The sequence below is a fragment of the Salarias fasciatus genome, chromosome 23 (assembly GCF_902148845.1).
Source record: "Salarias fasciatus chromosome 23, fSalaFa1.1, whole genome shotgun sequence".
Lineage (NCBI taxonomy): Eukaryota > Metazoa > Chordata > Actinopteri > Blenniiformes > Blenniidae > Salarias > Salarias fasciatus.
The window spans coordinates 1,556,059-1,577,884 of NC_043766.1; the positions used below are offsets into that span (position 1 = coordinate 1,556,059).

The 21,826-nt window shown below is 51.1% G+C and overlaps 1 protein-coding gene across 1 annotated transcript in view; it reads left to right on the top strand.

Annotated features, from left to right (window-relative positions):
* LOC115381969 (transforming growth factor beta receptor type 3-like) overlaps window positions 1–20,624 on the top strand; it is a 47,924-nt gene extending 27,300 nt beyond the window's left edge. The window contains 17 exon segments of the mRNA XM_030083616.1: window positions 6,085–6,226; window positions 12,079–12,244; window positions 12,246–12,259; window positions 13,115–13,251; window positions 13,253–13,277; window positions 13,358–13,494; window positions 14,202–14,228; window positions 14,549–14,647; window positions 14,748–14,757; window positions 14,760–14,797; window positions 15,327–15,482; window positions 17,278–17,402; window positions 17,404–17,445; window positions 17,758–17,947; window positions 20,303–20,417; window positions 20,420–20,512; window positions 20,515–20,624. Of these exon segments, the coding sequence (XP_029939476.1) occupies window positions 6,085–6,226; window positions 12,079–12,244; window positions 12,246–12,259; window positions 13,115–13,251; window positions 13,253–13,277; window positions 13,358–13,494; window positions 14,202–14,228; window positions 14,549–14,647; window positions 14,748–14,757; window positions 14,760–14,797; window positions 15,327–15,482; window positions 17,278–17,402; window positions 17,404–17,445; window positions 17,758–17,947; window positions 20,303–20,417; window positions 20,420–20,512; window positions 20,515–20,624 (1,626 nt within the window).
* The last annotated feature ends 1,202 nt before the right edge of the window (window positions 20,625–21,826 follow it).

Genomic DNA, 21,826 nt, shown 5'->3' on the forward strand with positions numbered 1-21,826 from the left:
ACGGGTATTAACCGAAGGTGTTAGCCGCACGCAGAGATGCACAGCTGGGCCGGACTCAGAATGTGCACGTTTGGCTCCCAGCCACCCTCCACAGCTAAAGCTGAGTTATTAGGTGCAGCAGAACACGTCAGTGGCGGCTGTAGTGCTGGCCCGGCCGGAGCCTGCAGTGGCTGCACAGTGACAGCTCGCCCTCAGACGGATGCAGAGCAGTCGTCCTTTCAGCCTACGTCCGCTAGCATCGTGATAATGTTGGAGAGGAGAGAGCCTTGCATTGTTGGCGTGTTGGCATCAACAGAGCCGTGGTTCTTGAAAATATGGAGAAAACGGTGATATTTACGGTTGGATTTAGAGAAAGATGCTGCTGCTGCGGGTCGTTTTTCACCCAGTACTTACTTTGTTTCATAAAGCACAATGAGAGACTATTAAACGGTCCATTAGTGAAGGAGAATTTATCGGCGTTCCAGCAGATCTGACCGCCTCCCGTTGGTTCGGTGTTTGTCCTGAAACGTTACCCAACCCAGACAGCGACCGTCGGGCATTTCCAGGCTACACTGGCTGAAATCTGTGGGCTGGCTGAAAGAAAAAAAAAAAAAAAACTCACTTTTTTTCTTGTTCATCCCTCAAACGTTCTTTTTATTCAACATCCCAATTAATCAGTTGGCTGTTTATTTCAAGTACCGCTGAACCCTGCACGCTTCTTCTTCCATAAAATGACCACTTTGGCCTCCGTCTTGGCTGGACAGTGTTTTTTTTTTTTCTGTTTCTTTTTGGTCTGAAATAAAGTGTAATGATTTCTTCAGCTCCAGCGGTCATGATCAAAGAAACAGAAACCGTCTCTTTGCCTCATTCTTAGCCGTGTGGGCCTCAGACTGGAAAAACAGGCCCGTTGGGTAGGTCAAGCACAGCGACGGGACTGTCAAGTCCAAGCACAGCCTGTGGCTGCCAGGTCAAGCTGCATGCTTCACAAGGTAGTAATTTCCATAAATGATGGCTCAGACGTTCTTATATTTTCACAAAACTGAGTTATGCTTTTTTGAAAAAACAAAAAGAAAACACCCTAATCTCGGCGAGCTCGAGGGGAGATGGAGTCGCAGCGACCCGGCTGGCCCCGTCGCTCGTTTTTCAGCCCACCTCTTCACCCACTGGGAATTCCAGGCGAAATGTGGCTTTTGGTTGGTGGACTGTCGACCCGGAGGTGTCGGTGTTTTGCCCCTTAGCTCAACCCAAGCGGTGGTATCATCCTGAAGTGTTTCTCTCTCACGCACACGCACACACACAGGCGCACACACACACACCTTGTTGCCAAGTTGCAACACTGGAAAAACACTCATGGACGCACACAGGAGGAGGCCTGGCGGGGCTTACAGTAAGGGTGAGAGGGTGAAGAATAAATAAAGGGGCTGGAGATATCTCAAATCGCCCGTCTTTCTCTGTAATCAGTTTACCCAAAGCAAACATCAAACGCCGCCGCTGGCTCCGAATCAGGGTGAGGCAGAGCAGATGATTGTTTATCGGCTGGAATTCGCAGATATCTGGGGCCGCGGGTGACTTGCTGGAGGATCTGGCCAGGCACACACAGCTGTGGCGAGCACAGCGTCGGATAGCGCCGAGCTGCAGTATGTATACGACCGGCTGCTCTCACGGCCGTTCACTCCGCCTCTGGTTGACGCTTCTCGCACCGCTGTGCTGCTGTCAGTAATCCGTCAGGTGTGTCTGTCCGTCTGGTCTGCCATTTTCCATTAGTTTAAACATTCAGAAATTTACCAAGCAGGTTGGTTTTCACTTTTCATAATTTCATGCTCTAGAAATGCTCTGAACTAAACTGACATTAACTCTGGTTTTTCTGAAGGAACTCCTCAACTTATTCAAACTTGAACTTCTCAATCATCTTGTTCCATATCTTAAGGAGAGCGTTCCGGTTCTCACTGGCTCCACATGGCATTTCACCACCGCCACTGCTCAAAGCTGCACCCATTCCAGCTTTTTTAAAGGGTCAATACAGGTTCGAGCACCAATAGAAATACTTAATACATGCCGTAACGCCTAATTCACACTTCCTATTTAAACAATATTTTGGCATGAGCCAGCTCCAGCTCGAGGTAAAAGTGTTGTGTGTAACGTTTGATGAGAATGTTGCAGCGAAAAGCTAAGTTTGAGCTCTTACTTCCTGCTGGGCGAAACATTGTTGACTGTCATAAATAACACTCTTTATTCCCCCTAATGATGGAAAAATGAAAGAATGCTCTTAAAAAAACTCCTTCTGACAGGTTGTGCTGGAGATGTGTTTGATTAGAAGATAAAATTCAGTGTTTAGAGGAAAGAAGCCGTCCCAGAGTTTGTCTCCATGAGCTGGAGGCTGATCTCCTGCCTCCTCCGTCTCACTGCTGTTATTCTCCTCGGCATTCTGGAAGATTGCTATCCAGGCATCGCTCGCCTCTCTTTGACGTCTGTTCAGATATTTTCCCCCTCTCTCTTTTCCCCTTCAGTTCGGCGTTCAGCAGAGCGCAGACTGATGCTAATCACCGCCCTGCAGGCTCCAGGTAGCATCCCCACGCTGCTCAGTATGTGGGTGGCGCTGATAAGCGTGGTCACCGGGTTCCTCGTCTGCTTCCCCCCGCCGCCGAGCGGCTCTGCTCCTCCGATCCTCTGTAGGTCCTCGGTGATCCAAAAAGAACCAAGATCCAGACAGACAAGGCCTGCGTTCAGAGGGCGCATCAGATAGCGGCGCGTGATTGGTCCCAGGCGGTCCTCCGCCGGGTCCTCAGCCAGCCCTCCATGTTTTCAGCTGCATGCTTCAGTTGTCAGATCCAGTCGAGTTTCCTGAGTTGTTTTTTCATCATAATCTTCGCTTCATTCTGTCCGAACGCGTGAGGGTTCCTCCAGTTACAGAAAAGTTCCGTGAATAGAAAAAAAGTAAATGACCTGCAATAAAACTGCTGTAGGGACGGCGTAATAAATTCTCAAACCCGAACCTTTTGAAAAATAAGGAAACGCTTGGTGTTTGGCATCAGCTCGTGTTTTAACAATACACTGGTGTAAGTGAAGGCTTTATCCCGCCAGTTTGGGGTTTGCTTTATGTCGTAGTTCTTTCTGTGGCGGACTGGTCTGGATAGGAACCGCTCTGATTTAGCACCAGGACCTGTAAACTGCAAGGCCGTGCAGGAGGAACACGTGCTGGGCTGGTTTAGCCTCTGATTAGCTAAACACGTTACCGACTCACTAGCCTAATACCCCTTGACCTTTCTATGTGGAGTTTGCATGTTCTTCCTGAGCATGCACGAACGTTCCTAGAAGAACTGATTCACCTGAGCTGACTTTAGATGTGTTTGAGTGTATCTGTGATGCCTTCAGACCTCTTCCACTGTAGCTGAACTAAGGACTGACTGTAGGCCTTCAGAAGTTGGAGAGGTGAGGCTGTGTTCACACAGCTCCTCATTCAGCACTCTCCCACTCCTTCAGTAGTCCTCAAAGCAACGCCTGGTACTCTGTCCATCCACTGGAAGCGGTTCTGTGGTTGTTGTCGGACTCATAGCCACTCTGCCAGTTCAGCCTTCCTGCTTCATCATTTCTTATTTTTCTTCTGCTTTTGCTTCTTTGGCATCTTGATGTTTGAATTTTGGCTTCTTCTTTTCCTCCTTCATTGCCATCTTCTTCTTCAGCTACTTCTTAGTCTTCGTCCTCTTCTCCTCGTACTTCCTGATCCGCCCGATAGCCTCCACTTTGCAGCCTTTTTTTTTTTTTTTTAAGCTGATTATTACGTCCTGGTATGGAGAGCATGCTTCCAGATTAGTTTTACTCTTTGGCTAATTAAAGGATGTTTTGGGATTTTCCAACCCACCAGGGCTCATCAGGCACTTAATTAGCTCTGTCAATAAAGGAAACTCCCTTCTCCTGCAGGACTGCTGAGCCGTGCTGATACTGGAGCGACTGCAGCTCATTCTGTACTCACTCGTGGAAGAGTTGCATTCGTTAGCCACGCTCGCAAAATGTTGCATTCAAAATTTCTCCCAAAAAAATCCAACAGCATGCATGAGACCTCCACAGCCATTTCGCACTTAACAAAACAAACAAACTTTGAGTCTCCGTTGTTTTCCCTCGTTGACGTACACACTGTTTGCCCATGCTAACATGCGCTGCTCCAGCTGTCGTCCCCTGTGCGCCGTTGGTTTCAGTAACGCGATAGGCCCAGACGGGCCCTCCATCTAGACTCCCCACCCACTCCATGAGACCCCAGTGCCAGCCTCGTGACGACCGGGTCGGTAGACCGTTCAGGCCTCTGCGAAGGTCGAGCCGTTTGGCCGTTTGGCTACTTTGATGCCTCGGCTGCTGCGCTGAGCCTCCTGGACCTCCACGTCTGGGTCCCTGTGGCTGGAGATGCACAGCAGCTGTCTGTCCAGACCAGGTTGGCCCAGAACCACTCAGCCCAGACCTGGTTTGATTTGTTTACCTGCTAGAAGAGAAGAAGCGTTCAGATTTTCCACAGTTTTCACTGCCTCTTGGCACTTCCTCTTCCCCGAGCCGTGTTTATGCCGGTGTTTGTAGGTGACTCACGTCTTCTGGAAATGTTTCTGTCTGGGTTTCAGGACCTCTCATCTTTTACAGCTCTCTCTCCCTCTCTTACTTTCTGGCTTGTTCTCATCCTGGGTCTGCCTCCCCCCTCCACCTCTCCACGCTCTGGCCCTCTAAGCCACACCAGGTATGATCATATCTCGGTTGTTGTTTTTCTCGCATTGACGACGCGTTCGCTTTTTCCAGTGTCTGGTCTAGAAGAGGAAAGGAGCAAACGTGCAATAAAAACACTGTAAAAAATAGCGCACCGAGTCCCTCATCTGTTTATTTGTATGGTCATGCAGATTGGTGTTGAGCAATGTCTTCCATTGTCATGTCTCGGGGAGACTTTGGACTGATGTTTGCAGCACTTGCAGGGACCACTTCGCCAGACGTGCAGGTTTTCGGTCCCTGCTGGCTTCAGCTCCCCACAGTCCACTGCTGACGTCTTCATCAGGCTTGTAATGAGAGAAGATGGTTGAAGCCTGGTAAAAAATGCACCGTGTTGTTACTGCTGGTCGATATGGGGGGGGGGGGGCATCTAAACAGTTGTTGGTTTGCCTGCTTTTCATGTAGCTGGCTGGTTTTTCCAGTCAGTCTCATACAATTTAATATTACCGCATATTTTATAAACAGTGTTTTTCATAAATGTCCGGTTTTTAGTTTTTTGATAGATGTTCTGATTTTCGTCTGACTTTCACGACTGGTTCACAGGCGCTGGAACGGGTGATGTTGTTGAAGTGATTAGTGAGGACACAGAGAGGAGGTAGTTTAAAGAAGAGGAGTACTAAACACAACCCTCCAGCTCTCATGTCAGCTCGGAGGAGCAAACAAGAGTTTTGCCAAAGCTCTTGAGCAAGCTTTGGCAAACGGTCGTACGTCTAAAGAATGGAGCTAGAACACAAGAAGACGGTCGCATGCAAGCAGACCGTATCTCTTGATACGAGCTCGGGGTCAACAAGTCATCATGACTCGGTTCAACTGTGCACGCCACGAAACAGACCCCGAGAACACGCCGCTTTGTCTTTCAAGCCTGACAGTCTCATTTAATGGCAGGCCCAGAACCAAATGTGTAATTTGCATGCAGTAGAAATGGTGGAGACCCGCCACATACAATTTTTTTTTCTTTCCCCACCGACTCTCTTAACAAAGGCTCCAGTGTGTGAAAGTTCACATCCTGCTAAGGCTACATATCAAGCGCCTTTTAGGGAGAGAGAGCAGCTCGCTGTCTTTGAGAGTTTATCAGCGAAGCGAGTGCATAAACAACCACAAACGCCTGATAAAGACGGACAATCTGAAGCAAAACACTGCCGCATTTACAACAATAGCACGACTGATTTTCTGGGGAGACCAAGACTTGTGTGTGTGAGAACAGGTTGTTTTTTGCAGTGTTTTTTCAAGCCGCCGTTTATGTGATGCATCTGCTCGCGTGGATGTTTGCATCGTGTTCAGGAGGCTTTTCTCACTGTCGTTCAGTAGCACCTGTTGTCTCGGGGCCCCAGTTTCACCTGCTGTGGTTTTTCCTTGTTTTCCCAGGTGGAGCTCCACCTGAAGCCCATCCAGTCCATGCTGTACCACCAGAAGCCCCTGGCCTTCGTGCTCAGCTCCCCCCAGCCGCTCATCTGGAATGTCCAGTCGGAGAACCTGGCGCTTCACATCAAACATACCTTTCATGTGAGTCCAGCATCGCTAAAGGTCTGAAAATCTTCCTTCCCAGAGCTGTGTGTTCATTTCCTCACAGGCTGAGCGCTCGCTCCAGGTTCTCGAGCCCTGTCCCGAAAGTGAAATACTTGAAACGCTGTGGATTTGCAGAGGAGGCCGTTTGGTGGTCTGAGAGAGGTTTTCCTGTGTTCGGAGGGCGATCTGGGTTGTGTGTGTGTGCCAGTGGAGTGTATTCGTACATAATGTACAGCCGCTGGAGCACAGGGAGGTGGATCAAGTGTTTTTATTTATTTTTTGTGCCGAAAAAAATTGAATTTGCCAAATTACAACATAATGAGCAGCACTGTGAAGCTGCTCATTATATTTATGTATGCCTGTATTTTTGGATTATTTCACACTCTCAGCTTTGTGGGAATGGTTTGGAGGAGGAGGACTGTGCATGAAGCGGGTCCTGAAAGACCTGGAGGATCCAGTCCTGCACAGAGTCCAGACCTCAGAGACTCGGAGCCAGGCCTTCTCCTCCCAGGTCAGAGTCTCGAGTCTCCAGTGGTCCAGAATTCTGCCAACGCTCCTAAACCTGGTGGAGAGCCCTGCTAGAGAGGGTGAAGCTGTGATGGAACTGCAAAGGTTCAGGAGAGCTGGATGTCATTCCTATACAATTATTGGTTTTGGTATTTTTTGGAGGTCAGCTTTCAATTAAAGAATAAAAACTATAGCTTTCAAACAGTATTGCTATGAACTGTGATACATTTCTATGTAACTATAACAATGATCGACTGACCGCTGCGTAAAAACTTAACATAGTCAGGATAAAATCCTGACAGCAGCAGTCGGCCTCTGCGTGAGCTGCAGATAATATCAGCCCGAATAAGGCTTTGACGGCCAAAGCGCCGAGGACAGCTTCTATTTAAGACGGGGAGAAGGTATGTTGTCCTCTTGTTTTGAAGATGTGGACTCTATCAGAATAGCCAGAGAGATTTCTGTTCGCCCCGCGGCACAAAAGCAGCAGCAGCAGGAGGGGGCGGCGGTTTCATGAGAGTTTTCTTGGTGTACTTGGAGCCAGATCCCCCGGGGAGTCATCCATATTTAGTAAAGGTACTGGGAAACTTAATTTAAAAACAAAAATAAAAAAAAGCTAAACGGGACTTCAGCGGCACGCCTGTTCAAATCCAGTGGATCATTTGAGAAAATAACAGAGAGACACAGAAACCTGCTGAACTATCATTGTTTGGTTTTCCTGAAACCTTTCTGAGGCTCGTCTGTGTTTCATTTACAATCGAATGGCAACGCCGCCGCACTACGCTGAACGTAGCTTCAGGTATACCAATCGTCTTTTCTCGCCGGGTTTTTTTCCCCAACACAGAACTCCAGATCTTAATGTTGTATGCAGAATTTTAAAGAAACACATTTGTGCCAGAAAAAGTGGCTCTCTGTGTTCATCTCCACTGGACCTGACGGTGCAGCGGAGGTAAACTTTATTAGTAACTTTAAAGACGCCAAACAGCCTCTGTTTCTGGTACAGATGGCGTCCTGTGGGTGGAGAGGGCAGGGAGAGCGGAGTGTGTCAGGCAGACGGGTGCTGGTGTGGCCCGCCGGTGTTTCCTCAGGCTGGACGGCGTGTAGCCCGGCGAGGCGAGAGCAGCAGGTCGGCGTCGGGCTAACGACTCGTCTCCTCTTGTCAGCGGCGGCCGACAGAAAGCAGCTGAACACCGTCTTTAAGAGCAGGGGCCCGGCCCGAGCTGTCAACTGCTCCTCTAATGATGTCAGACATGGACGCTGTGCCGAGTGAGACGATTTCACTCCTGCTTACTGTGAAGGCCGGCCGAACGCCGTTTCGACCAGAGTAGACTCCTCTGGGCTCCACGGAACAGCCTCGAACAACCAATGAGCGGATGCGCTCGGTCGATCGTCTCGCTGTCAGCTTCTCACTGTTGGTGTATCACCACCGGCCAGCAGCGCCCACGGCTGCAGCCTGGAGGAGTGCCAGACGCTGCTCCGCCTCCTCACCACCTCCACCTCCCCTCCTCCTCCTCCTCCTCCTCCTCCTCTCCTCTCCTCCTCCTCCTCCCCTCCCCTCCTCATCCACCTCCACCTCCACCTCCTCCTCCTCCTCCTCCTCCTCCTCCCCTCCTCCTCCCCTCCTCCTCATCCTCCTCCTACCTCCCCTCCACCTCCACCTCCTCCTCCTCCTCCCCCTCCTCCTCATCCTCCTCCTCCTCCTCCCCCCCTCCTCATCCTCCTCCTCCTCCTCCTTCCCTCCTCCTCCTCCTCTTCCTCCTCCTCCTCCTCCTTCCCCTCCTCCTCCTCCTCTCCTCCTCCTCCTCTCCTCCTCCTCCTCCTCCTCCTCCACCTCCACCTCCACCTCCTCCTTCCCCTCCTCCTCCTCCTCCTCCTCCTCCTCCTCCCCCTCCTCCTCCTCCCCCTTCCTCCTCCTCTTCCTCCTCCTCCTCCTCCTCCTTCTCCTCCTCCTCCTCCTCCTCCTCCTCCCCCTCCTCCTCCTCCCCTTCCTCCTCCTCTCCTCCTCCCCCCTCCCCCCCCCTTCCTCCTCCTCTTCCTCCTCTTCCTCCTCCTCCTTCCCCTCCTCCTCCTCCTCCTTCCCCTCCTCCTCCTCCTCTTCCTCCTCCTCCTCCTCCTCCCCTCCTCCTCCTCCTCCTCCTCCTCCCCCTCCTCCTCATCCACCCCTCCACCTCCACCTCCTCCTTCCCCTCCTCCTCCTCCTCCCCTCCTCCTCCCCCTCCTTCTCCTCCTATATATGGTAAAAGTGTAAAATATGTCTGTTTTGAGCTAATTTGAACATATTACTCAGCAGACAATAAAATAAACTTTTGATTAGATTGTTTTTCACTGAAATGAGGGGAAAACCGTTTTCCCTCTGCAGTAAGTGAAAATGTGTAAATTATTAGTAATCTATCTAAGTGATTCCACTTCATAGTTGCAGTAGCCTTGCAGTAACTTGGCTGTGGCTGCCGCTCAGATGAGTTCGTTCCAGTAGAGAGAGCTCCAGGGTTCCGTCTTCTCGCTGATGTTCGGTGGAGGGAGTTAGAGAATGAGACCCAGGGGGACAGCAACGCTGCCATGCTGCAGACTGTGGCTCATATCTTCAGGATTCGGCAGTGTTGAAATAAACTTGCCATCGGTTGCAGGAATACACACGCAGTGTATTGCAAAACAGTGTGAGCTCGTATTCATATACTTCATTTATTTCTGTGCGTCGGTTGACGTGTTGCTGTGGTTGCCAGTTTGGAGCAGCAGAGTAGAGAGGAGCTGGTTTCTGGATGTAACACTTCAGAAACGAGCGGCGGTGTCCAGACCTCCCGGCCTCTGGGCCGTTCCTCTGGAAGCCGTTTCCTGGGGCGAGTAAGCCTCTGAATCCCGCTTGTGCAGAGACTGCTCTGCAGCCAGAGCTTATACACCTCTCCTCTGAGGAGGGAGGAGGGATCAGTGTGGGGAAAACTCCAGAGACGTGTGGTTTGTGTTTGCTCTCGGATATCGAGCGGTGCCACCAGGACCACATCTGCACGGCCATTAGCTCCGTGACTCCCGTCAGCACCAGAGCAGATCAAATCACCGCACACATTTATCTCAACAGTATCGGCGCAACCTTATTGTACTCTCTGTGAGTTCTCGCTCCGCTTTCCCTCCTTCTTTCCCCCCCACGTTTCGGTATTTCCCGGGCCACGGCTGCAGCTCAGCTCTCCGATAATTGATCTCAAACATTTGGCATGCATCCTGCTTTTAACTGCACATATGGGCCCATGATGTGTCCCGTGCTTATAGGAAGCAAAAAAAAAAAACAAAAACAAGGCAGTAAAAATGCTATTGAATGCTTAGTAGAGGAAGTGCACCCATCCTCATGGTTCTATATCCAGCTAGATTTGCTGTTCCCCTGTCCACTGTCCTCAGCAAGAGAGCGGTACGTCACCCTCGGGTCCAGGAGGAACAGCGCTGATCAGAACGAGGCGCCTAACGCCTGCTCAGTTTGAACTGTGTGAACTTTATCTGGTCTGTAGTGTGGAATGTGTTCTTGTGGCTCAGTTGCAGTTGTTTCTTCCGCTGCAGTTGAATCTCAAGAAGTCAGAATGTCATATCAGCTGCAGTGTTTCCCGTTGCTCAGTTCAGAAAATGAAACCCAAATATTATGTAGATTCTTTACAGACAGAGTGAATATTTTAGCCTGTATGTATTGAAATCTGGGTGAAAACCTCAAATTGCAGTTTCTCAGAAATTCAGTGACACCGTCCAGTTGCAGACGCTGCTTGTTCAGAGTCGGTTTTTGCTTTTTCCCAGTATGGAGTGAATGGGTTAATGTGATATTGCGGAGGGAATGGGTTAATGTGATATTGCAGTGTGAAAGCGCTTTGGGCTCTGTCATGCAGGGTAAAAAGCGCTATACAAGTGTAGGTCCATTTACCATTTTTCCCTCTTGAAACGCCGTGTAACAGCCGTGGGACCGTACACCGGAACATGGTCATAGCTGCAGTGCGCTAATGTGCTGTGAGGTTATTTAAATGTACTTCTGCTCCTGTCTGTCTCCTTCTGTCACTTGTTTGAAAGATGAGTTTTTTCTAATTGTATAACCAGTTCTTTAGGTGTGTAATGATGAGTCCCTAGCTGGTTTAAAGCCGGTTTACTTCATTTGAACGCCAGTGCAATAAAAGGCTTAATTCTGTTTGTCTACTTGTCCTCGCCTCTGCTGTTGGACTGTTGGTCTTTGGAGTATTTTTAAATATTTTTTTTTGGAAATGCTTCCCCCAGATCCTCTCTGTAATCAGTTTAACAGTGCAGGAATATTCACGGTAGCATCAGCATCCATCTTCCTCTCTCTGTTGAGTGTATGAAAACAACAGCTTTCATGCTGCAGCACTGAGCGGCAGCCCCCCGTAATAATGCGCTGGTGTTTTCTGTGATTTGCCGTAGCTTCTCATTTGCAGCACTTGTGCGTTGTCGTCCCGGTGCAGGAGAGAGTGTGTTAGCGCTCAGACCGGCTGGCCTCACTCCCGCGCCGGATTCCTGAGGTTTGCAGCGCTGCGAGGCCTGCAGCTATTTGGCTTTCAGGTTCCCCCCCCTAATTCTTTGCGACTATTATGGTCGTATTCCCTCATTAAACTGATAAACTCTTCCGAGCTCCGGAGGCTTAGCGTGAAGAATCCAGCGCCGGGGACTCTCCTCCTCCCCAGCTCGTAGTAACACACCAAAGTGAAGCGAGTTCTTCGACAGAGCCTCTCTCCGGCCTCGGTATTTACGGTCTCTGGTGACACTGCCAGGAACGTCTGCAGGAGCGTCCAAGGTCGGCAGATGTTGCGCATGAGGAGGATTTGTGAAGTTATGTCTGGAAGCCCAAAACACCCCAAGGGATTTATTCCATTATCACTCCAGTGCCATTGCAGTTTCAGAGCAGCTTCATACGCGGTTGTTGCATTCTCCTGTCGGACTGCGTGGTTTCATGTTTAATCCGCCCGTCTCCGCTCATGCACACGGCCGGGAACTCTCAAAAACAGCAGGGGAATCAAAGGGAGGTACTGTTCTAGACCGCGCCGCTTCGGGCCGGCCTTTCAGCACATGTGAATGTTTATCTCTACGAAACGAAGCGCCGCCGGCGCCAGAGGTGGTTCCTCTTAGCTGGACCGGTGTGCTTTGGCCATCCGCCGGCGCCGCAGAAAAAAGCTTTTTCATATTGCTCAGATGAAAGATCCCTGACCTTTGACGCTCACTGTTTCTCTGGCGTGGATTCTTCTTTTCAGTTCACTGTTTGGAAACACGATCGTGATGATCATTATCATTATTATTACTATTCTACCAGCAGACCGTCACGTCTAAATGTCAATCTGTTATATTTCTGTTATGTTTTCGTCTTCTCTCCTCCTCCAGGTGCCGAGGGCTCGCAGGTCTACTTCAAGCCGGAGAACCGTTCCCTCTCCGCCGTCATCCAGAAGGAGGTGCTCCCCCACGGCAGCGAGCACCTCCTCGCTGGGCCCAGAAGAAGTACGGCGCCGTCACCTCCTTCCCCCGAGCTCAGAATGACTCAGGCCATCTACTCAAGTGGGAGAAGGTGTGTGAATTCCCAGCACGGCAGCGTGTTTCCATGCTGCGTTTCCAGAAAGCTGGTTTCCCCTGTTCACACAACAGCGTCGTGACAGGCATCTGGGTAAACGTGCAGCCAGAGCTGTCTCCGAACCAGGATGTCCAGAGCTCATCTCGCTACGTGGAAATGGAGACCGGAGAGGATGATGGCCGCGGTGGCTGGGAGTCGGAGCCGCTGGGCCGGTGTCGGTAGGGGGCTGTGGCCGTGCCGTTTCCCCTCGGAGCGCAGCTGTAGATTTCCACTCCTTCACGTCTTCTGTGGCGCTCCACGTCCACGTCCTCCGCTGTGCCGCCGCAGTGCCTAGAGGAAAAACCTTCAGCTTCACCCTATTGAAGCTCCGTCAATGAGGAACATCTGTCTCGTGTTGTCCCTCGTGCACCGAAAACGAGTCCAACCTTTAATGTGGACGAGCGAATCGATAGAATGAAACAGGAGAGCGACTGTGTTCCTTTTTTTTAGCTCAGATTTCTGTAACGGAGCTTGTTTAGTTTTCCCACGTAAAACTCCGGAGCGAGGCTTCCCCTGTCGATGATGAGAATGTCACGCCGGAGGAAACGCCCGACTCTCTGCAGCAGCCTGGCTCTCGTCAGCCGCCGTGGGCCGTGGACACAAGGGGAACGCCAGATGCCGCTTTGGCAGGGTTTCCCTGCTCAGAACAGCTGGGTCGCAGCAAACACTCCCCTGCATAGGAGGAGAATTCCTCCCAGAATCAGCGGTGCTGCTTTACAGCTGACCTTTCACCTCTGACCTCTTAGTTTGGGAGTAACAAACTAAAAAAAAAAAAACTCTTCAGCACAGCATAAACATATCCCCTGCTTTCAGATCCGGATTTCTCTGAAACGTGCAAGATTGACAGCAAGTTCCTGTCCTTGAACTACCTGGGCAGCTATGAGGAGCCGCAGCCGTCCAGGGGCTGCGTCCTGTCCCCGCCCGGCAGGAACCGGGAGGTCCACATCCTCCGAGCTGCAGGCGCCCAACTCCACAGGTAGGGCCCGACCATCGGCCCCAGCGGAGACGGCGTGTCGGTCCTCCTCGTCCTCACGCCGCGCTGTCTCGTCCTTGCAGGTGGACTCGTCGTGGACCTGCAGCCTCTGAGGGAGGACGTCCCCGTGTTTCGACACGTCGTCCTGCTGCTCAAGTGCGCCAAGTCCGTCAACTGGGTCGTCAAAACCCACGGCGCCGTCGGGAAGCTGGGAGTCGTGGTAAGCCGACGTCTGGTGTGTTTGTGTAGTACATCAGCCCACACTGTTCCTTCATTGGCTTTGTGGGCCGTGCATCAGCTGCTGTGTGCGCCGTTGCTGGCGGCTCACAACAGACATGTCCTCACTCTGCATGGTTGTCCCGTTGAGGACAGCGGCAACAGGAAGGGACGCAGGCCAGCATCCCATAATGCTCAGGCTGCTAAACCCCGTGTGCATGAGCCGACTCCACACCTTCCAAGTAAACTACACAGCGCTTTGCTTCACACACTTGCTGGCTGTCCGTACACACACACACACACACACACACACACACACACACCCACACCCACACAGGCGGTACAGGCACACGTCAGAGGTCAGCTGCAGTCGTAGCCTCAGCGGCGGTACGCAGCACGCCGCGCTGCAGCAGCTAGCTGGTCTGTAGCTCGTCAGCTCTGCGAGTGGAATGACGGCCTCGCTCCGGTCGGGGGTATGGATCTCCTCCGGAGACCTGGATGTGTGGGAAATGGCAGTGAGAAGAAGCCGGCGGCGGCGGCGGGGGACGTTTCTCGCGCTGCAACACGCCCGTTACCTCACGTTGGCTCATATGATTCACAGTCGCCTCAGAAGCGGAGCAGCTGTACATGAACACGACAGTGAAGCTTTGTTTCCCTCCCAGGACGGAGTTTCTGCTCCTTGACGATCGAACCGTCTCTTCTTCCTCGCAGACCTCTGACACCGTAGCGTTAACTCACGCATGACGCGACCAAGCTTCCGAAGCAGCGTCTGCCGTCGGGTTCCCAGCCCTGATCGAGTGGGCGCAGGATCACGGCTACGGCCCGTCACCTCCTACACCGCCACTCCCCGTGGCCAACCACTTCAGCGTCCTCTGAGGGAGCCAGGTAACCTCGGCTATCGTCCTTCTGAGCATGGAGGTGCAGCTGTAGACCGCGGTGTTCAACCTGCGCTCCGGAGCCACGTGTGGCTCTTCAGCCCCTGTAGCGGCTCCATGAAGCCTTCACCACACGATACTGACACAGACTTTAACCGATTTCAGCGTCTGTGTCTCTTCCAGATGTGTGGAGTCGCCGGAGAGCGAACTCCTTCCGGAACTCTCCATCCTGCGGGACTCGGGCGGCTCCCGGCCGCCGTGTGGACGGCGCGCGGGGCGCCGGTCCGGCCTCTCCTTCCCGTTCCCGCCGTTCGGGGACCCCGGCTTTGGGGACGGCGGGCCCGAGGATCAGCAGGCGTCCTGACGTGGGCCTGGGCGTGAGCGCTGCGAGGAGGACAGATGGTGGTCAGCGTGGACAGAGACAGCCTGCAGGTGCAAGAACACTCACCTGAGGGGCGTGCTCAGACAGCGGCGAGGCTGGTGTCAACTACAACACGGCCTTTGCTTCCTGCAAGAAGATCAGTTAGATAAAGTGAATTTCTGAACCGCTCACTGTTGGAGTGTTTTTAGAATAGATTGGAGTTATCGCCACCACAGTCGGCTGAGCTGAAGCTGTGTGAGCGCTGGTCAGGTGAGGGTCGTTACAGGCAGGTCAGGGTCTCTCGACGGAGGAGCTTCAGTAAAGACATCAGGAGCGTGTGGCGGGACGACTCCGAGCGTCTGCATTTGAAGACGGCTGAGTCAGCCCACATCGGGCAGACTGGCCCGGGCTGCAGTTAGCAGCTGGAGCGGGACCGCCGAGTGGGATCCGCTTATTCCTGAGATTCACAAGTTTCTCACAACTGCTCTGACGTTTTCTGCCCACGCCTCTTTTTTTTTTTCAATTCAGAAACGGAGTTAATAAAGCTAAAAGTGTTTTTCATCCTCATCCAATGTCGCTGCTCTTTTGATGTTTCCCCAGGCGAATGGATTCACTCATGCTAACCTCACGCTCCAAGACCCACAATGCAAAGCGGTGGTCAATGCCACCCACTACACGCTGGAGACTCCTCTGACTGGCTGTCAGACCACCATATATCCGATGCAGGACAGCCCGATGGCCCTCCACATTAACTCTGTGAGTACAGCAGCCTCGTGGTCTCACATTAAACTCTATCCAGCTGCTGTCTGCTACAGATCAGTCGTAGTGTCGATGTGTACATTAAGAAGATGTTTTCCAGCGGAATCTGATGGATGTGGTCACCTGAGGCTGGCTGGGTGCGTCGGACATCATCTATGAGGACTCTGAGCAGAACCTGTGATCGGTCTCGGTCCGTCCGTACACTCCTGGACACTGGTTTTCCAAATGAGACTGAATTTCTGCAGGCATGCAGACGTCACCATGCAGCACACGGCTTTTCAGAGCATCAGTCCTTCATCTGTAGAGTGTGTATGAGGAATGAATGTCCCGTCCTTCACATGAATTGGACTGTTGAGACATGATTTGGAGTGTTCCTGGCGCTCGTGGTGTCAGTCCGGGTTCCTCTGTGACTCATGAGTGCTTCTTTACTCGCTTCTTCTAATCGCTCTGGGTATTCCCGTCTGGCTATCTGGACTGAGGAATGTCTTGGTTCGGCGGTATTTGTTCTGACAAGTCGGGATGAATCACTTCCTCCTCGACCTCTTGAAGGCTTTCTGCCGAGGACAGATTTGGAGAAAGTCCTTCTCGTCCTGCTCAGATTGACAGCTTTGGCATGTGTCCAAGGTCATCTTTTGTGTTTGCTCTTGGACGGAGGGATAGCCTCTGACCCCGGGTTCAGGAGACAAACATTCATTGTGTGGGCCCTCCTCCTCCTCCCCTCCTCCTCCTCCTCCTCCTCCTCCTCCTCCTCCTCCTCCTCCTCCTCCTCCTCCCCCTCCTCCCCCTCCTCCTCCTCCTCCCCGTCCTCGTCCTCGTCCTCGTCTCCTCTCCTCCTCCTCCTCCTCCTCCTCCTCCTCCTCCTCCCCTCCTCCCTCCTCCTCCTCCTCCTCCTCCTCCCCCTCCTCTTCCTCCTCCTCCTCCTCCCCTCCTCCCCCTCCTCTTCCTCCTCCTCCTCCTCCTCCTCCTCCTCCTCCTCCCCTCCCCCTCCTCCCCCTCCTCCTCCTCCCCCTCCCCCTCCTCCTCCTCCTCCTCCTCCTCCTCCCCTCCTCTTCCTCCTCCTCCTCCTCCTCCTCCCTCCCCTCCTCCTCCTCCTCCTCCTCCCCCTCCCCCTCCTCCCCTCCTCCTCCTCCTCCTCCTCCTCCTCCTCCCCCCCTCCTCCTCCTCCTCCTCCTCCTCCTCCTCCCCCTCCCCCTCCCCCTCCCCCTCCCCCCCCTCCTCCTCCTCCTCCTCCTCCTCCTCCTCCTCCCCGTCCTCCCCCTCCTCCTCCTCCTCCCCGTCTCGTCTCGTCCTCGTCCTCCTCCTCCTCCTCTCGTCCTCCTCCTCGTCCTCCTCCTCCTCCCCCTCCTCCGCCTCCTCCTCCTCCTCCTCCTCCTCCCCCTCCTCCTCCTCCGGCAGCGGTACTAATTTGTTTTGGCCGCTGTCTCGGCCGTGCTGCGTTGTGTTGATCTGGGAGCGAGCGCTCGATGCGGACGGCCCGGCCGGTGCCATCAAGAGGTTCCCATCAAATCAAAGATTTCATGAAACGGCCTCTCGGATCCCGGCCGGTGTTTGCTCTTCACAGGAACATGTTTTAAGTCCTGTCCTGCTGGGTCCGGAGGAGGTTCCCACAATGCGAGCAGGAATGTTTTCTCGACCCCTCTCAAGCGTTCAGATCTGCGTCTGAATTAGGAAACACTCCTTACTACCAGATATGTTTAAAAAAGGAAAAAGACTCGGAATTTATTCTTGGGAGAGCATTTCTGTCTTTGGCTCTTATTTCTGACCTTTCTGTGACTTCTCTGTGGACTCGCAGGTCTTTATCAGTCACAGTGAGACTAAGGATGGCAGTGGCGGGCCGCTGGACGACGAGGACCTGGAGTCTGGAGACGTGCTGAACGCCAAGGGTCCAGAGGAGCTCGAGAGAATGTTTCTAGAGCGACCAGCAGCCGTCCATCATATCGGTAAGACCCTGGACTCGTCGGTTAGTCAACAACTTTGAACTGCATCTCTGTATTTTATAAACTAATCAAGCAAAGCTTGTAGTTAATGCACTTTAAAAACATGAAGAACTCTCAGGTTGTTCTCTTTATTTCAACCTAAATTGTTGTTTGCAGCATTTTTCACTTTTTCAGCCCTAGGGTTCCTGTGTAAAGTAAAGACTGAAGAGTAAATCCTCACACCACTTTTTTCCTTCGTCGGTTCTTTTCTTTATCCTTAACCTGCTCCTGGATCCTGTTGGAGCTTTACCTCTTCGGCTGAGGCTCGGTTTTCCTGATGTTTCTTCTCCTCCCAGTTCAAACTGCACGTACAGAAAGCGTCAGGAAGTCGCCGACACGGTGCCGAGGATTGTGCCGGGACGGCCCGGCCCGCGGCCGGCCGGCGAGCCGGCGTTCGGCATGGAGCTGTTCAGCACGCCGCAGTTCGCCGGCCCGTCTCGACAGGCCTTCTTCACCGTCTCGCAGAACCAGCCGGTGTTCGTGGAGGTATGCCCTCGCTGTGTGCGCTGGTTACGCAAGCCTGCTCAGACTTGCACGAGATTTTGCACACATGTCAGAAATGGCTAAGAGTGTCATATTTTATGGCCGTTGCGCCGGTGTTTGACGAAGCGGCTCCATTGCGTCGGTTTCTACGATTTAAAATGTGTATTATGAGCGCCAGAAAGCCTCCTGCAGCCACAACGTCAGACCAGCAGGAAGCCCGCCGTTCAGCATTACGCATGAAGCTTTTCCTTCTAGACCAGGGTTCTGCAACCTTTATGACCAAAAGAGCCGCTTCAGTGACTTTCTCAAGTCCAGTAGTTCTGGAGCCATAAAGAACATTTAACCTTTAAAATGAAGCGAATGAGGCGACTGCAGCTCAGGAAGCTTCATTCTTGGTTTTGATGAACAAACAGAAAATATCTTTGATGCATTCCTGAAGTTTTAGCTACAGTTCAGAACAGTGAACATTCTGTGACATTGAGCCTGTTTTTGTTCCTGTTTTTGAGCTTTTTTTTAATGTTTAGGAATTTTAGCCATTTTATCTCCTTTTAAACAGTTTTGCATGCTTATTTAATTTTCTTGAGGTAGAAATTGTAGACATGTCAGGTTTTTAAAGCTTTTCGGTATTTTTCCCTCCACTTCTCGGGATTTTGTTATTTTCCCAGTTTTACTTGAACGTTTTTGAATCCCTTTTGAACCAAGGGTGACGAATCACATAATAATTTAAAACTAAGTTGAATTTTATTCATGTATCATGTGGTGAAGGCTTCATGGAGCCGCTGCAGATTGACTAACGAGCCACGTGTGGCTCCAGAGCCGCAGGTTGAACACCCCTGATCTAAGGGGTAAATCGTACAGAGCAGAAAGTCCATGCTGATGAAACATTAATTCAGTGTTAATCAGAGTCAAAGGGCGTGGCCATGGCACCCCTCTTATGCTCCATCCTTCACCATCAAACAGGAAGTACGTGAGACAGTCGTCCTTAAATGTAAGAGACTGTCTCTGTGTGGAAAGTTCCTCCCACGGCAGTAGGGCCGGTGAGACAGACGAGACCTGTCCCGTCAGGTCCTCTGGAGACATGACTGATGGTGCTGTCAGTGGGAGATGCGTCTCTGATGGTGTGGACACAAAGCCACCAGGTTACAAAGAGCGGTCTGTGCTGGAGGCCGCCCGGCGCCCCCCCGACCCCCCTCCAGAACTCACACTGTGCTGAGACCTGCCCTCAGGCTGCGCTCACACACTGGTCACACACACACTGCATTCTGTGTGCCCGCTCATCACTTGTAGACACATGATATATTGTTGGAAGCTCATCCCATTTCAGGTTCCCTTTACACAGTAGCAGCCTCAATCAGTGACCCATAAAGCAATGTTTTTCATGTGGCGGCGTCTGGTTTTCGTGCTGGCCGTGACCTTTTAATGAGGATACCATCGCTGACTGTCCAAAAAGTGGAAGGGGAGGAGGAAGGGGGGGACTCAGGAGACTGGCCTGTGGTCACAGATGGAAAGATATCATAAGAGAGGCTGAAATATATTAGAATGAATTTGTTCTGAGTTGTGTCAGTGTCCTGGAGGTGGTCCTCCAGGGCGAACCGAGCAACTACTGAAGCTCATATTTACAGCATATGATAATGCTGGTGAGAGATTCAGTATGGATGTGACGTGTAATAAATATAAGCATGCACAGGATAGTCTTTGTGTTGTTTGTTCTTCCAATCGCTGCTCTGCAGCTTTTGAGGTTGCCGTCCCGCTCCAGGGCGTTCTCCTGCTTGTGACGGCTCTCTCTGGATGCTTTCCCCTAAAACACCAACACCTGTTTTAGTTAATAGATAAATAGCTGTAAAATACCTGCAGTTTATTAATGAGGGCAAGCAGACGGCTAGATGGATGGATTCATCTCCAGAGTCGAATATATTCCAGGTTTAACAGGGTTTTTTTTTTTTAATCTGCCAGGTGAGTTTGTGAGAGTCATGTCTTCACTTGACTTCCTCTTCATGTATTCACACTGCGACCTTTGTGGCTGAAGGGTCAAAGCGTATTTTTACATCTGGTTTAATTCATTCATTTTGGATGTTTGATGTTGACGTTGGAAGTTTGAGTTAGATGTGAAATAAAAAGCCAGATCTCGCTGTTCGGACGGCGTTATTCAGTATTTGCTGGTGTTATTTTTTTTGTTCTTTTCTAGTTGGATTTATTGTATTGAGAGAATGCCACCTTGCTTCATGTCTCTAAATATATTGAGTAGAAATAAATATTATCACCAGATTCTGCTCGTTAGCCCAAAAGCATAACCTGTTTTACAAACATGGTATCAAATCATTCACTTTCTGGCCTCCCCTCGTTTGTCTCGTCCCCCAGATCACTTCTTCTGCGTCCGATCCCGAGCTGGGCTTCACCATCGTAGAATGCTCGATCTCGCCCAGCGCCAGCCCCAGCGCCACCCTGGACCACGTGCTCATCAACACGGTGTGCCCACAGACGACTCCGTGGTGCTGTACCCTCAGAGGGACGGCCCCGCGGCCCACGCCGGGGCAGAAAAGAGGCGCTTCCGCTTCACCTTCAACTCCAAGTCAACATGTCGACTCTCTTCCTGCACTGTGAGATGTCTCTGTGCTCAAAGAGACTTCACAGCAACCCAAAACCTGCCGCCGGTAAGCCGCCGTCTGCTTTCCAGCACTGACTCCCTCCACTGTCCTGCTGATCGTGTTTCAGCCTTATTTTACGGTGGGCCGTTTAACACGCAGTTCTCGTTGAGAGTGACGAAACAAAGAAACACAGGAACAAATATATGCACAGTCTTAAAGAGAGGATGTGGTCTTTTTAGTGTTGTCAGTTATAGACACAAGTCGATACAAGCTAAAGCTGAGGCCAGTGATGCTTCATTATTGGTTGTACGGTATGGTGTGTATATAAAGTTGACAGTCTTTTGCATGTGATTCATGACGAAAGGAGCAGTTTTTCAGGACTGCTGGGTGTTAAAGTTGAGCGCCCGAATGGAGCTGCTGTCAAATAGGATAGCAGCATGCCAAACAACCTCCAGCTTGTGAAGGACAGTTATTGAGGCAGATCTGGAGATTTCATCTAGGCAGGGGTCAGCAACCTTCAGTGTTCAAAGAGCCATTGGACCAAAAAACCAATCTGTCTGGAGCCGCAAAAAATTAAAAGTCTTATATAAGCCCTGTATGAAGGCAACACAGGCTGTAAGTGTATAACAGCTATATTAGCCTCCTATCAAATGAGTAAGTAAGCTACAAATACATAATGAGCATCATGACTGATGTTATTTTCCCTGCAGCGTCCCTGGAGAGAGTGAAACACCACATGACCACCCTGCTGTACCAGACTTGGTGCTTTAAGTTTAGCTTCATTACAATATTAATGTCACATTGATGAAATTATTAAAAAAACAACAAACAAAAAAACAGTAAAGCAATCAACTTTTTGGTGTCATTTTTATTTGAGGATTTGAAAAAAACAAAACAAAATGGAATGTGCCTATTATAACAGGCCTCCTGTCAGACCTTCCCATGGAATAAAGTGCATCTGTCAAACTTCAACAATACAATCCTCTTCTCTTTGTCCATGATCTGGGGCAACAGTGCAATAAAACAACCTGCAGTTAAAACAGTCTGCAACTGTACAATACAACAGCAGCCTTTTGAAAAGATAAATAGGTTATATGAAATGAAAATAAGCTGTTTAATTTTGTTTTTAGTGCATTTCTGTGCATTCTGCAAATGCAAAGTTAGGCAGCCTGAAGTCAGTGCAAATGAATAAAATGCAGAACAATCCTTTTCTATTTCCCCACTGATGGCAGCAACAGACACAGATGAAAAGGCCACAACTGCAAGCAAGTAATAAAACAAGCCTTCAATTAAAAGG